This window comes from Melanostigma gelatinosum, assembly GCF_949748355.1.
Source record: "Melanostigma gelatinosum genome assembly, chromosome: 5".
Taxonomy (NCBI): domain Eukaryota; kingdom Metazoa; phylum Chordata; class Actinopteri; order Perciformes; family Zoarcidae; genus Melanostigma; species Melanostigma gelatinosum.
In genome coordinates this window covers 22,012,977-22,029,649 of record NC_136638.1, presented here as the reverse complement: position 1 = coordinate 22,029,649, position 16,673 = coordinate 22,012,977, and the positions used below count along the sequence as shown (strand labels likewise).

Genomic DNA, 16,673 nt, shown 5'->3' with positions numbered 1-16,673 from the left:
ATTGTGTTTCAAGCTAAGTGTACAAACTTTGTAAAGTTAGCTGCAAAGGGAACTTTCTTATACAAAAGAATAAGAGCCAGAAATCTGTATTACTAAAACGCAAAATCTACTTCTGTATTCAATTTCAGTTCATAGGCACAAGGACCCAGCAGAAAGAAACACGCCTCTCACCCTCCTCTGCCTTCCTTCCCTCCCACTTCCTCCTTTAAACCCATGTGCTGCTAGAGGAGAGGCATGTGTGTGTGTGTGTGTCTGTGTGTGAGTGTGAGTGTGAATGAAAGACAGTGAGAAGGGATCACTGGTGAGTGCAGGGTGTTTGGGAGCAGAGAGAAGAATGATGGGTTGACCTTTGGAAAGCATCTCACCTTAAAAACCTGAAGAACATGTCAGCCAAAAAGGTCCTCCATTTTGTGCCATCTGGTAAGTTTCACAGGGGTGGAGCGGGGTGAGGAGGTCTGTCATGCTGCAACCTGAGCCTATTGTGTCAACCACGTGGGGAAACCCTCTCAGTAGTGCGAGCGTGTTTGTGTGCCGACAGCATCTAGAACACAGTGGAATACGTATTGTGTGTCATATGTCGTGTGGGCTTTCATCTTCAGATGGACAATCATTTCATAACTCTTCTATTATCTTCTAACGCCTGCTTCTTTGGGTGCTATTTCAATTCTTTATGTATTTACACTCTTGATATTACAACCAGATAATACGAGCAAGTTGCTTTTATAGCCGGGAAAGTCAAAAGCATGTGGGTCAATATTTAGAGTGTGGCAATAAATAGCACATTTGTCTCTCATAGACGGTTTTTACAGCAGACTGTTCTTGATCGAGATCTGTTTTAACACTCCTACAGCACCACACCGGTGAAGGGAGTCGTTCCAGAAAGGTGCTCCAATTGATTTAAAACTACTTATTGGGTTGAAACTCCTGTTGTTATAAAGTGGGAAAGTCTATAAGTTGATGCTGCTGCAGTATCACATAGTCCACTCTCCCAGTTGCCTTCTTTTCTTTTACCACACCACACATGCAACACACAAGCTGTTCATAACAAGTATTCAACGGAAAATGTGCTATTTTGATCAACAGTTAGTCTTTCAAGTATTTTTTCCAGTGAACGGTAACAGGTCGAGCTTCTCCAATGTGAGGGTTTGCTGCTTTTCTTTGTCTTATGTGACAGCAAACTGAATATGTAATGAAAGTTGCTCGGACAAAACCAGTGTTTTGAAGAAGTAACCATGTAAGGATTCTTTCACTATTTCATGACTTTTTTAGACCAAACTATGAATTATTAAATCAAGAAGATAATTGGCAGATTATTCAATGATGGAAAGTAGTTTAGGAGCAGCTCACAACAAGTAAAATGTATTTCTTGTTCAGTGCCATCAAAGGGTTAAAAATATCCTACTTGTATTTTCCCAGGTCGAGGATTAAGAAGATTATCTTGCAGAAAAATGTCAAATATTCTGATCTGGCCTTCCCACTCTTATTGAAGACATTCTCTGGTTAGCGTTGATGATAATGTGATACAATTGGGATTAAAAAAGGAACTGTATCAAACCTACAGCATCACCATCCTTTGCTGCTATTATCTTCAGACTTACAACCGTTCTGCAGGCTTCATGTCATCCACTGTTACCCTTTCACCTGGAAACACTTCAGGATTAATGGCATACGTCTTTCAGACTTCTTTGATGTCGAAGTGAGAAATAAACCCCGTTAGATGTGTGTTTGGTTGCTGAAGTGCATCTTGTCGGACTACGGTTAGTGTTGGTCCAGTGGTCGTATCCATCGTGCTGGATAACCAAACATCAAGTCGTCGTTATCGTCGGCCTCTGAGGTGTTGAAGTGGAATGAGCTGTAGTTCCTCCTTCCTGTTGTTTGCTATATTTTAATAGGAATGTGTACATTGTGACCTGCAGAGTACACACTGTCCAGCACGGCTGCCTGCACCAAACAAAGTATTTTTTACTACGAAGCATGAAATTGACAAGCAGTCAAAGCGCCAATGACCCTGTACACGTACGAACGCCGAGTCCCTCCTGCCTGGATGGTTTGACCTTGTGTAGTTCAGCACAGAGTTCTCAGTTTTGTAGCTCTTGTTTCAAAGACCCAACAAGGATTCTTATGTTTTGTTATTCCTCATGGTCATCCTTTAGATAGCAAGATGGCAGGGATTAATAAAAGATACCTCAGCCTTGTTTGTCCAGTGAGATAAAGAAATCACAGACATCAAATCATAGGTGATTTGGGTTGTCAGAGTACAGACAATACTCAACAATTTTAGATTTAAAAGAGAAAGAAAGTGTGGCTGAACTAGTGGTTGGGAAAACAACCTTGAATACGTTCATATTTGCTTTGCCTGACGCACATATTAAAATTTCGGAAAAGATAAATGAATAAACATTCAGTTTTTAAATCCCGGCGAAACGGCAGTTTTTGTCATTGGAATAAAGCAATTCATCTCGATTGTAAGATCAAGAGGATGAAGGATATATATGAATAAATGGTCATGTATATTGTTATTGCAAAACGCAAAATAAACAAAGTAAAAAAGTTTTGTTTTACAAATTCTTTATAGATATTGCAATAATATTGTTATCATGAATTATTTTCGCCACGATAATCGTGTTGTGAAATGCTGATATTGTGCCAGCCCTCAACAACCATGCCTTCTTTCCAACTGAAATCCAAACTCACACCTCTGATCCGTTATATAGCTGTGCGAGCTACTACGACCCAAGAAGAGCTGTTTTATGTGATGCACAGTAAAAAAAGGACATATTTTTATCTAAAAATAGTTAATAAACAGTATAATTAGCACGTGGGCAAATTATTAGAGCTTAGAAAAATATATATTTAAACTATATATCACAAAATATCACCAAAACCTGTTTTGCTAACAGGATCAGAAGACTATTTTAAGGAGCACTGTCAATGTCATTAGGCTGGACTTGCACTTCTGTCACTGCCGATGTCAACATACTGCACACTAAGCACCAGGAAGTCGGCGTGTCTGCCAACAGGAAACACACAGGCATGAGCCAGCCTGCAGAAACACCGCAAAGTATCTTCTCCGATACACTTTTAAATGTCTCGCTCACTTTTGCAGCACAAATTTGGTTCATGTCTTCACATCAATTTCACTGTTGGAGCTGATGAGAAACTGTTCATTCGTGTTCAGTGGAAGTCAGTCTCTAGCCTTGATCGCGCGGATAAGATATAGTGCAGAGAATTAACAACAAACTTGACCTTTATCTTTGTGAGACGAGACAGTAAAGGTCTCAGCCAGGCAGACTAAAAGTCATCCTCTGGTACTAACAGCTCGTTGCAGGAGCTGCGAGGCCCCCTGTTGTCTGCGCAGACTCCTGTGAAGTGGAGGAGGCCTGGGAACGTTCCGGCTAATCTGCTTTGAGATATAGCCTCGCTGAGGAGCTCCCCTGGAGTCAATTACTGCCTCAGGCAAGGCCCAGCTCAGCTGTACAGCTACAGCAGCGTCTCACAGACACATGACCGCTTAATACAAACATCGGACACAGCTGGTGTCAGATTTTTGTTGTAACCGACAACGAAGGGTTTCTTTTTTCAGATTCTCAGATTCTCAGCATGAGCCGTTTTTCACCGTCCTCTTTAACATCTCCTTACATCCACTTTCTATCTCTGTAATCTATACAATGTGCCACGCTATTGTAAAGGTCCGAGTGTGCGTCACACTGGCAATAATGATTCAACAAGATCAGATATTTCAATTTCAGCGTGTGCAGCTGAAAAGGTGGAGGCCTGCTGGTGAAGGCAGATTGTTTTTTGTCACTTGTGAAGTGAGAGCTGTTGCACACAGCTCAGACGCAACAGGGTCAGTCAACATGGAGTCCAGGTTTATCACCATGTGTTGGTCAGTTTGTGTCTGAAAAAAGAATTGGTCTGCAACAAAGGGATTTCAGGTCTTAAATATTTAAGATGTTATGGTGTTGGTTTATTGAGGTGCTGACCATCAATGTTGCTGGTTTGACTCGAGTCGAGACTTTTGTTGCATTGTGTTCCCCGTCTCTCTCTCCCCTTGTTCCCCGTCTCTCTCTCCCCTTGTTCCTGCCATTTCGTTACTGTTTACACTCGACTCAAGAGTATAAAATATCTATAAAAAATGTAGCGGTGTGAGTCCGTGTCCCCTGCAATCCACAGAAACCTTTGACCAGACACGCAAAAGAAAGTCTCTAACATTTATGAATTTTCTTTCAATTTTCTGTAAATTGAATTGGCCTCCATTATGGTCCAAATGCTGCGACAGACTTCTTCACATTGCCAGGGGAAACGTGTCCTTAACGGTACCTGCAGCCCTGGTGTATAAAGACGACAAGGATGGAAAAAAGATTTGGATTTTGCATTCAATCTCAGAATTGAAGCGGCAATAATCAGTATTTTTATACGACAGGGTAGCTTTGGTGTGTTTTAACCTGGACCCTTATTTCTCATGTGTGACTTTGGGGGAAACAATTTTTGAATTTGGTCCAGTAATGAGGGAGAGCGATATATACGCATATACGACTATGATTGCAAGTCAATACAAACAATAATGAACATTTTTTATATAAAATACGTCACAATAAACATTGGGCATGAAGTAAATATTTGTCTTTTCTCCTACAGAGGCTCCATCCACCGGGAGGTCCAAGAACGGATATGTTTTCCAAGAGATGGGTGCGTAGCTGCAGTAATACATGTGATTGTGTACTTTGATTGCTTTTCTCAGCATGTGTCCTGTTCTTTGATTCACACCAGATGATTCGCTTTGCAAGCCCAGACGAATTCAGTTTATCTTCCTTCAGGATACGAGACGGAACACAGTATTTTTTTCACATTTAAATTTCTTGCAACGGCTATTTATGTTAATGCCAATACTGCTCACCGATGACCCATTTCACAAGCTGCTGAGCACAGCCGCGGGTGTGTTGAGAGGTTAATTAATGGGTAAATAATGAGGCAGATCATCTCTGAGTCAATGATGGGAAGTGGGAAGAACCAAAGCTCAAAGCTGTGCTCGTGAAGGGTTAAGGGTGAATTCTCTAACTCTGTCTTGGCTTGTTTCTTTCTCCCCTCATAAAAGCTTGTGTTCGAGATGCCATATTTATCTTCTATACAATTAAGGAATTTACGAGGGGCTGCTATTGTTATATTGCTGCATGTCTGGTTTAAGTTTTTTTTTTTTTTATTGGGTCGGTCTCTCCCCCTCTGCTTGTCAACAGATGGCAGAGGGGTGGAAAGGAAACATAAATTGTCCTTTAATGGAGACATTGTTAATGGGCCGGTGTTGCATCTTAACCCTGTTTCAAACAACAGTTGTATCTCACCGTTAGGGTCATCTATGAAATGACCGTTATTATCACTAAAATTGTAAAGTGAATTTCCTGCAGCAAAAACCAGTAATTCCGAAAAACAAATTCTGAAATTTAAAACTTGACTGTACTCGACTGTGACCACTTATGTTCTATCCAACAGAGCTGCAGGATGGGGACGAGGAGGATTCACCGGATCACATCTCTGACAAACAGATCCAGATCAGTGTTTCAGGTTTGTGTGTTTTAAACATGTTTAGTCTGTGGTGTGATTTGTTATTAGATTAGAAATTAGAGAGAACAAATGCCTCCATCTTTCAACAGTACAGTTCATTAGCTCATCGCAGTGCCGCGAAGTTACATTTTGTTGTGCCTTTCATTGCCTGAGTATAATTAGAAATAGGAATCTGTGTGCCAGCTCTGATTCCCGGAGTCATAATACCTGAGACAAAGTTCATGGACATGAACTGTCAGCAAGTGCTCCCTATTAACTATTAATACCTGAGAGATGTTTTAGTTCTTTCCTAGAATAACTTTAGATAAATCAAAGAAGCATTCACTGTGGGGATCAGAGCACAGGTTTGGAGTTGAAGGCTGTGTTGGGGTGTTAATGGGTTTCATGCTTTTATTTGCAGATCCTGAATGTCCTGGGTTTGGGCTTTTGAACACAACAAGAAAAGTAAGATTTGCTTTTGCAACTGTCCCATTTTAAAGCTAAAATCCTCAAATGTCAGCTCACGCTTGATGTTTTAAACCAACTGAGTTAAAGCAGTGAGCTGCGAGGGCATGTGTGTATTCACTTGCTGTTTTTGCGATGTTCAGTCAGCAAAATCAGAAAACGAACCTTTCACCTATTTGCACTACGACAATATTACATCATTAATCAAATCGCACTTGTCCTTGGCTCACACTAGTATGTGAAGCCAATGAACTTCCAGGAGGAAGTGCGCGCCCACAGAGACCTGGACAGCTTCCTGGCCCAGGCGAGCATCCTTTTGGAAGAGAAGGCTGCCACTCTGGACGAAGTCCTGCGGCGAATGCTGACTCACTTGGTGGAGGACGGCCACAGCCGCTGTGATGCGGACGAGGTCATGAACTCATTGTTCACGGACGCAGGAGGGAAGGAGTTTAACGGTGGGCAAAACATATGAGAGGCAATTTGAGATGAAGTGTTTGCCTCAGGATGATACTCGACACATCAACGTGAAAGCTTTTTTCTCTTCCACTCATTGAAATGTTCTCGTGCTCCCGCAGTTCACCTTCTGTCAGAGACCATTCAGGGAGTGACTGCTTCTCCCACTGGCATTCATTACCAGCAGTCCTGGCTTTGTATTCTGTGAGTTCATCCGCAATAATATTTACGTAAAAAGGGTGCGATTGTGACGAATTCCTCCAGCCTCCGTGAATGTTGTGGGTAGTTGCTGAGACTGTACAGGGACAACAACACGACAGGAAAATCTTTTCTTTGGGAAAGTGGTTTTGTTTTGGCTCTACTTTACACCTGCTAATACAGAACTCTGCACAATCAATCATTTCTACAGCACTGATCTAAAAATAAATGATTTTCCGATCAATTCAGCTCTAATGTGAGGAGCCTGCAGAGGCGCCATGTCTGCATCGCCCGTCTGGAGAGGCCACAGAACTGGGGGGTCAACTGCTGCGAGGCCCGATATGTCATCCTCATCCTGGCCCCTCCTCGAACGGTTCGGGCCAGTTCTCAGTTCCTCCAATCAAAACTCTCTTTCCTTTTGAGCAATATGATGGCTTACAGCAAACTACTTTCATGATATATTCATTGTTTAAAACATTTTAAAGGAAGAAGTGTTGGAAATGTTCCTACTTTTAGCCTCTTTAACGTGAATATTTGCTGGTTTTACCAGGATACCACGAGAGTAAACTGATGATATTTGGAATTTATCGACAAACCAGGAATTTGACGATGTCCTCTTGGACATCTGATATTTTATTGACCAGATGATTCATAGATAAAATGTTATTTTCCACCCTAAGTCACACTCAGAAAATTGTCCGTCTATCGGACTATGAAACTCCAAAGCTGTGTTGGAGTTGTTATTAAAGGTCAAATTTAAAGAGTAACTTTCTCGTCATCCTTTTCAGAAAAGCACCAAGACGGCCATTGAGTTCGGGAGAACGTTTGCCACCATGTTCTCGGACATTTCCTTCAGACAGAAGCTTCTGGAGGCCAAAACCCAGGAGGAGTTCAAACAGGAGCTGGTCAACCAGCGACAGCAGCTCTCCAGAGTCACTGAGAAGCCGGCCGTAGAGGAAGTGGAGGACTCGGATCCACGTAGAGGGAAACCACTTCAGGTGTGAAAGAAGAACAAAGCACGAGATGTGACACAGACTAGGACGTATTGCCTTAAGGTTAAGGATGTTGTCTAACTTTTAGAACAATGAAAAAAAGGATATTTACAACAATTTTCTCTGTTTACTCACAAAAGTCAGTCGTAAGTATTATATATATAAATATATAAAAATACATATAATATAATGCATTGAAAATGTTACAATGTACTTAAAGTATACAAAGTAAAAGGTACTCAATGTATGAAATGTCCGCTGTGACTGTTATACTGTTATATATTACATCACTAGATAAATTAAAAACAATTCAATGGAAAAGCATCAAATGTTCACATTTGTGAAGCTGAAACCACGACATGACTTTGCCTGAAAAATGAACTAAAGAAATCAAAAATAGTTGCAAATTAATTTCTGTCAATCGATGAACAAGTGAATCTACTCATCGTTTTGTTTCATTGTAAAGTAACTGTCGCTGTCAGATACACGAAGTGGAGTAAAGCGCACAACATTCCCCTCTGAGATGTAGTGGGGGGGGGGGGGGGGGGGTGGGTAAAATACTCAAGTAAAGTACATGCACCTCAAATCTGCACTTAAGTGCAGTTAATGCACTTACTTTCCATCACTGACATTCCTGATATATTTCTACTGTTTATATCTTGACAGACAAACTTATTTCTCACATTCTAATCCACTGCAGTGTTCAAACTGATGGATGTATGATTCATAACGTATTTAATACATTTAATCAAGTATATTTCTTCACACTGACTGATGTGTCCAAATGAATGAATTCTGTCTTTTCCTTCACAGTGCACAGATTTCTTTCAGTTCGGTAAAGGTGTTTATGACGACCTCCGTCGCAGACTCCCCCTCTACCCCTCAGACTTCACAGATGGTACTAATATGTTCTTGTAATACTTCTTTCTAGGCAGGAACAGATCTATTTAAACTAATTGCCTTTGCTACAAAATCACCAGATGTCTTTGAAGATATCCTCACATTTTGTCTGTTGAATATCTTTAATAATCCATCAAGGTATGCATGGGAAGGACCGCTGTCTGCTGAAGTACACTACCACAGCTATTTTCCTCTACATTGCTATTCTACTGCCTGCTATCGCATTCGGTTCACTGAATGACGAAAGCACAAGAGGAGAGATAGGTACGGACTCCCGTCTACCTCCTTTAATACAGTCAGCCGTTTTAATGTGAAGCACAACAACCAAGTGAAGTTTTGTTGCTTTGACAGATGTTCAGAAGACCATTGTCGGCCAGAGCATTGGAGGAGTGATCTATTCTTTGTTCGCTGGCTCACCGCTCGTCATTCCACTGACCACTGCGCCGCTGGCCATCTTCATAAGCGGTGCGTAATGTGTCCCACTGATTAAACAGGACGAATTAATGTGTGGAGCACATACCCTGTACCACACTGAGAATGCATTGCAATTCAAGCTTGAAGCTGATCGTCAGGCAGCGTCCAACAACCATGTCACGGCGACAATGTCGTAGTACTTTAAAAATTGTGTCTTTATGTACGTTTTTCAGTCATCAGAGGAATCTGCGACGACTACGACCTGGACTTCGATGCTTTCTACGCCTGCATCGGTTTGTGGAACAGTCTGTTCCTCATCCTCGGTGGCTTGCTCAACGTCAGCCTGTTTATGAAACTCTTCAAACGGTGAATACACAACAGACAGAAGTCCCATACTTGTAATATACGTAGCTAGCCGTGTGGCCATGCACTGAGGGGAGGTCACTGATAACACAGGACGCGTCTGTCATGACTTCCTGTTTTCAGACATAATTATGAATCGAGTTAAATTTGCACTCTCGCTATCTGGGCCAACATTTTGCCTTGAATGAGCTGTTATGACTGTGTCTGTGTGGAAGAACAACATTTTTATAAAACATGAATGATCACACCGTGCTTTTTTTTTTATACATTTGTTATCTCCCAGCTCCACAGAAGAAGTCATTGCATTGTTCATCTCCATAGCGTTTGTCGGGGATGCGGTGAAAGGCACCGTCAAAAGTAAGTCAAGCCAAGGCCAGACTGCATCAAACATGTTTTCAATGCGTCTCTCTCCACACTGACGGGGAATGTGGAAACGCCCTGCATATCATTTGTTCGGGGTAATGTAGCTCAGCAAATATACGTATCCATCATGGTGGAAAAGCAAGCATGAAATCAAACAGGCGCCCTGTTTGTTGTGGAAAAACAGAGATCTCTGTAATGCAAATATAATGTAGTCTTTCAAATAGCTTGTATTGATCTCTTCTTCACAAGGGTTTGGCACCAGACAGGGAAGTAATAGAGGAGCATGTGATGATTCTTCACAGCGATCAAATACATAAAAAAGGGGAATTGTATATGTAATTGAACGTGTCTCCATGTTGAGTCTTGTTTGTACGGCAGCATGTTGTTCCACCATGACAAAAAAAAGAGGATTTGCTCGTTTTCTTATGAGAACAAGGAACTATATGTCACAATAAAATATACAATTTAACCTTTAACCTCACTTTTTCCTGTTATAGCCCAAAAATGAGTCCCGATTTAACAAAATAAAATATCATCAATAAATCAAATTTTTCTTGTTATAACAGAGGTAAATATGTTGTTAAAACATCAATTATTACTTATTATAACATGGAAAAAGATCAGGTAAAAACAACAGCATAGTGGCAGCAAGACCCTCACAAATATTTCCACTGAATCTTCAGTTGTAGTCATTGATGCTGTAACAACAGGTGTATTTTTATACTATAATATTGCCTTCACGTGAAAAGGATCTTGTAAAAAGAAGGAAACTTTATTACGAGCAATACGCTGCATTACGTTTGACCCTGGTTCTCAGCCTTTTTTACTTTCTTTCCTCTTTTTGCCCTCACTTCCTAGTTTTTAAGCACTTCTACCACGGGCCCACTCTGGCGACCACAAACAGCACGTTGGTGCTTCAGCAGATTAATGAGATTCTAGAGAAGATGAAGAACCAGACGACAAACATGCTCGAGCATCATAATGAGACGGTGTCACCGACGGGACACTCGGAAGTGTCAATCTTCCTGCCCGAGTCTCTGGTGTTGACAACAAGAGAGAGGCCTATCCTCTGTCTGCTGCTCATGTTGGGGACTTTGTGGCTGGGTTACGCCCTCTACCTCATCAAGAAGAGGTATGTATTGTTGTATTATTCTTCCTTATGTATTAACATGTAACCAGCATGTCGAGCTAATTTCAACTACTTTATATACTGTTGAGTGGTTTTTATACTGACACTCACCCACTACGTTAATCTGACAGCTGGAGTTACGAGTTACTTTGCAGATTGTAATGCAGGGAATTAAACCAACTCACATTAAATGTTGCTTACATGTTAAAGCATCAAAATAATCATCTAAACGTTTGAATGCAGGACTTACACACGTACTGGAATATATATTTTACATGGTTGAGACTTGTAAAAAGTGAGATTTCCGTGTTTTTTGATTGTTAGACACACACACACACACACACGCACACACACACACACACACCGGCTTCAGTGACACTGTGACAGCGACAGATGTCACAGATTGGAAAGGGGGGCTTAAAGACACAGGCGAGCGTTTAAACACAGAGTGAACACAGACAGACAGGCAGACAGTATGAGCAAAATAAAGTGTTTTTTGAGCATTAAAAGTGCTATGTACGAGATTATGTTGCAGTGCTAACAGCGCTTACAGCAGCAAAAAAGAGCCGACAGAGCTTTCAGTTTATCTGTGGGGGAACCGAAGGAACTGCGTTATCAGCTGTAACCTCTGTCTGAGAGCCGTGCACAGCGCCGGCTGTGAGCTCACATGCACTAAAAGCACACGCGGCCAGCCCGGCTGTGTCACGAAAGCAAGGAGGAACTCAGGTTATAACACGCAGAGGGAGAGCGACTTCAATCTCTGCTTCGACATTACTCCACTATGTCTTCACATTGCAAATAGTTGTTCGCTGCTATAATAATGCTCTGGACGTCGCATATCGCACCTTTAACATGTCCAATGAGAAACCCAATGTGTCGCTTCTTTCCCCCCCCCCACAGCCCATATCTGAATGACAGAGTCAGGGAGGTGGTGTCTGACTGCGCTTTGCCGATCTCTGTGGTGATATGCTCCTTCATTGGCTCCTACCTTTTCCTCGACGTACAGCGTGAGTACAGATCTCTCACATAAATGAACTGATAGAAGAGCACCCTTGAGACTTAAAGTCACAACCTTGGCACAGAACACCTTTCATTGTTCATAAATCCTCTGTTGGAGGTGGGAAAAAGGGAACATATTTGCTTTCAGAGCGCTTTCAAACCAGTGGGGGTTCTGAATCAATGTGGGTCAAAGACACTGGGTTGAACGTTGCTTAGAAAAACAAAGCTTACCGGTACTAGCAACAAAGCCCGCTTTTCAGGCATTTCTATTTATCATGTCATCATTGTTGATAAAACTCGACTTGAGATATTAGATCTACTGTTTTCTATAAATCCTATGTACCTATTAGTTCCCGTGTTCAGTGTCCACGATGGCCCCGTCTTCAACTTCCCTCCATTCGATAAGCTGTCAGGCATGAACACACTGAGCGCGGCCGGTCTGGGTTTCCTCCTCGCATTGCTCATCTTCATCGACCAGAACATCGTCATCTCACTCACACACGTACCAGAACACAAGTAAGGGGTGTAATTACCGAACCATGACGAGGAATTTAACATAACGTGTATATGTGCACGATATGCATGTGCTGTGTTGTATCTTCTGTAAAGTATATAGAGGTTATATTGTAACGCTGCAGACTTTCATTGACAAACCACTTGACACTCGTGTGTGTGTGTGTGTGTGTGTCTGTACCAGGTTGCTAAAAGGCACAGCGTTCCACTGGGACTTACTGCTGACTGGCTTCATCAACATCCTCATGTCCTGTCTGGGGTTGCCATGGATGCACGCTGCCTTCCCACATTCCTCCCTGCACGCCCGTCAGCTGGCCAAAGTGGAAACGCACGTAGAGAACGGACACCTCTCCACGACGTGAGTAAAGTTACAAACAAGGACAGAAATCAAGCGGCGCTTTGAAAGACGTCCAGACTGACAACACCAGCCTGTTTAGACCCTTTCCGTCAGTTTGGAGGTTCAAACACTGACAAAAATGATTCAATAGTTATTTAGTGAAGTTTGTGATGGATTCTGGATTATTCATTTCAAAATGAAATGTAAAATATTTCAGTGTACGTTGAGATTGTTTGGTCTGAAAGAATAGAGATTAAAAAGTGTTTTGATGATTATTTTAGTGTTGAATATTTCCTTCTGTCATTTATTCATTCATTTTCAGTTGGAGTCTTTTGATGTAATGGTGGAATGTTTATAGGCAGCAAAAGAAATAATTAACTTTTAGAAATATAAAAATATAAAGCTGACCATTTCATCACATTTTAACAATGCATAATTATACTGCATGCAGATTGGAAATGAATTTATAATTCCCATTTTGTTTTAAGACATTTGAGTGAAATCATTTTCATTTAGCTGGAAAAACCCATGTTCAAGATGATAAAAGGGAAAACATCAATTTAAATGTAGGACATGTTTCTATTCATTGTGATATACTGGATACTTTCATCTGTTTCGGGCTCCTAAAGTTAAAATCATTCTTAAGTTGGCAATCACACGAAGGCCAGAACATGTGATTAGCGGTTACAAAAAGCCATTAACTAAGAATTGGCATGTTCTCTCGTCCGTTAAGAAGTGTTCATTGGTATATTTAAAGCGACGTGTCTCTGCCTTTGTGTCAAACAGTATTGTCAGTGTGCAGGAGACTCGTCTGACCTCACTAGTAGCCAACATCCTGATCGGCCTGTCTGCCTTCATGCTGCCCATTCCTCTGCAGTGGATCCCAAAGCCCGTCCTCTACGGCCTCTTCCTCTACATCGCAGCCACCTCGCTTGATGGCAACCAGATGGTGGACCGCATGGCCCTGCTGCTGAAGGAACAGGTGAGCAGCGAGGACACTGTGATCTGACTGGTTGATCGGTTTGTTTTCCCTGTTTATCCATTCAACTTCAAAACGACGACTGCCCCAAATGGCACCCAGTGGTGGATGTTTAAAGAAGTTTGGTGTCCAGATATTCAGTGGGCAGAGAAAGTTTAAAGTTACTTCAACTTTTACACCACTATGAGAAAAAGTATCCTTCTCAGTTTCTTGTTTTTATGAGAAAACATGAAATAAAATTCAAGTTATCATCGGGTTTCTATGTTATTGTAACAAAAACACTTTCACATGAAAAATATCATAAAATAAAAATGTAAAACCACCAGATTTTCCATTTGTTCTACAACAAGAGTATTTACATGAACATATTGCCTTTACAGCTGCAATGGCTTTCAGCCAGTCCACTTTTACACAAGCAAAACAAAATATGTAATTCAAAACAGCATTATAACCACATCATACTCGCTCTCCTTTGTCTAGACGTCCTATCCTCCGACTCACTACATTCGCCGTGTGCCTCAGAGGAAGATCCACTGCTTCACAGTGCTGCAGATGGTCCAGCTGATCGTCCTGTGTGCGTTTGGGATGTATCCTCTGCCCTACATGAAGATGGTCTTCCCCCTCATGATGATCCTGCTGGTCCCTGTCAGGTGAGACGAGCCGGGCCAACAGGGGGCAGAGCGGGGCCGTGGAAACCAACACAGTGAACGGCTGCGTTGAGTTGACGTTGGGCTGAGATTCACGCCGGGCTGTTTTTAAAGGGGCACTCCACAGGTTTTACAGATGAGGATCAGTTTACTCGTAAAAACAGATGGTTTTCTTGTAGATCGCACATTTTTTTGCCTTAAAAACCGAGGGCGTGGGGTTTGAAAGACTTTTGTAATGCAACAAGTGTCTGAATTAATGTTTGGATCTGATGGATTTATTTATATTTTATATATTTCCAGAGAACACATGTAACTGTACAGTGTCTCTGTGTGTTTTATCTCAGGACCATCCTGCTTCCCCGAGTCATCGACGCCAAGTACCTGGATATCATGGACGCCCAGCACATGTAGAACGACCGTATGAAAGGATTCACTTTCTCCAGCTGGAGAGAGGAACAGACCGAGAACTCAATAAATGTGTTAATAACGAAACAAAATGCATTTGGACTTCAATATGTGGACGCGAGCACTCTGCTGGGGACTGGACGACCACTTACACCCGCAGAAGCTTTCTCCTTGTTCATCACACATTTACCTTCAATGTAGCTGATTTACTTTAAATATGTAACATTACTGCATCTTTATTTCACTTAACAGTACAGTCATGAAGCAGTTTCTTTCGATGTGCTTTCACAAACGCATCATGTTGTGTAATAGCGAGCTGCTTGTGTCCTACTCGAGTGTGAAGTGTGATGTGTTTTACCCCCAGAGGAAACCCATCATCATATAACGAAGTCAGGAAGAATTTCTCAAATGTGAAAACATGCAGAGTGAAGTGTCACCTCACGTTGATCGTTTTAATCAACACCAAACACTGAAGACATCACAGGACATGCGTTTCATCGTTTAGATGTGAAAAACGTCTGTTAGTATAACGGTAATTTGTTCTGTGCATAGTAATGTTTGGATTAAATCAAACTGTTACACAAAAGATATCCCTTTAATGGAACTGAATGAACAGTTTTCATTCTGCTGAACCTCCTCGATATTAAAAGCTAAACACTGATACAGTCACAGAAGAGCACCGTCTCGGATATCACACACTTTGTTGAGACGAGGGGACAGACAGCTGTAAAGCTCTGATTGTTGAATTTCTCCAATAGATGGCAGTAGAGGCTCATCTTCAGGATGGTTTGAGATCAGGCTTGGCTCATGATGGATTTACATTTACCCGAATATTACATAAAAAAATGAGGCAGATTCATATCGTCCAGCATAAGAAACTGGGATAATAACGTGGACAGACATTTCCCCAGAATCCACCACTTTCAGAGGTTTTGTCCCATTATTTCATCTGTTTTAAGACACTTTTTTAAGCCAACAAACCACCTGATACTGTAATTGTAAATGCAATCCACTGCCTCAAAATTGTTTTTCCACCATAAACGCATCGACCATCTTCACCACGAATGTTTTTCAGACATGTATTAACTGTTTGTACCGAGTGCCTTGAATACATTTGCATGGAAAAACAAAAGGAGGCTCATTTTCACATTGTGCTACAATGACGCAGCGAACGCAATTATCATCTGAGGGTATACGCGGCCGCAACTATAATCATGAATGCAGCAGAAGAAAAGAATTGGTTGCAATTCACATTCAGTAATATGGAATTAAATTGCACAAAAGAAAATAGCCTGTATTTGTTGAATAAACCAGACCTGGAAGGCACCGTGTGAATGTCTGACAGCCAATAGGATTCTTTTTCTTGATTTATATAAAATAAATGGTGTGATCATAACATGTTTATTTTAACATTTGCAGCATTTCAAGGTCCCACTTGATTCTTGATTCATGATGGATTTACATTTACCCGAATATTACATAAAAAAATGAGGCAGATTCATATCGTCCAGCATAAGAAAGTGGGATAATAACGTGGACAGACAGCGAGTGTTGAGGTTGAACGTGGACCCTGACGACCTTCCCGTGTCGCCCTTTAGTCCAGTCTGCCAGTGCGCTGAGCCGACTGTGGGCTCGAGTATAAAAATCCGACCAATCCTGTGACTCCGCTGAGATTGGGACTTTTACTTCCCATGAGTAAACAAAAAGTGAGAGGAGAGAGTGAGAGATGACGCGGATAGAGATACATCCACTCCTTGGTCACTAGAGATGCCGCAAAATGATTTGCCACCACAAAAACCTGTACATTGTCTCTCTGTCACCCACACAGAACAACCCGTTCTGATCTGATATCTGCGCTGAATAATTTGTGCTCTTGTCTTTGCAGGTGGAGTCCAGCATCTCCACATTTCTAGAGTGTCCCTTCGTGTACCTGTGCTGACTTGTCTACCTGTGTCGTCTCTTCCGCGTCCCAGAGGCG

The 16,673-nt window shown here is 41.7% G+C and overlaps 1 protein-coding gene across 1 annotated transcript; it reads left to right on the top strand.

Moving 5' to 3' along the window:
* The first annotated feature begins 264 nt into the window (after positions 1–264).
* On the top strand, positions 265–15,937 carry LOC306778055 (solute carrier family 4 member 11-like). Its single transcript, XM_079269411.1, has 20 exons — positions 265–420; positions 4,639–4,689; positions 5,488–5,559; positions 5,960–6,003; positions 6,239–6,458; positions 6,579–6,660; positions 6,904–7,027; positions 7,443–7,652; positions 8,460–8,544; positions 8,685–8,810; positions 8,898–9,011; positions 9,194–9,326; positions 9,607–9,680; positions 10,545–10,818; positions 11,716–11,822; positions 12,165–12,330; positions 12,512–12,685; positions 13,451–13,646; positions 14,124–14,293; positions 14,635–15,937. The coding sequence occupies exons 1-20, from the start codon at positions 384–386 to the stop codon at positions 14,699–14,701; spliced, it is 2,526 nt and encodes an 841-aa protein (XP_079125537.1). The 5' UTR covers positions 265–383; the 3' UTR covers positions 14,702–15,937.
* Positions 15,938–16,673: the final 736 nt, after the last annotated feature.

Excerpts from the sequence above, each read along its gene's own strand:
- LOC306778055 (XM_079269411.1), top strand. The coding sequence starts at position 384 with ATGTCAGCCAAAAAGGTCCTCCATTTTGTGCCATCTG. Across the intron at positions 12,686-13,450 it reads AACGGACACCTCTCCACGAC|TATTGTCAGTGTGCAGGAGA; the intron begins GTGAGTAAAGTT and ends TGTGTCAAACAG. Across the intron at positions 14,294-14,634 it reads ATCCTGCTGGTCCCTGTCAG|GACCATCCTGCTTCCCCGAG; the intron begins GTGAGACGAGCC and ends GTTTTATCTCAG.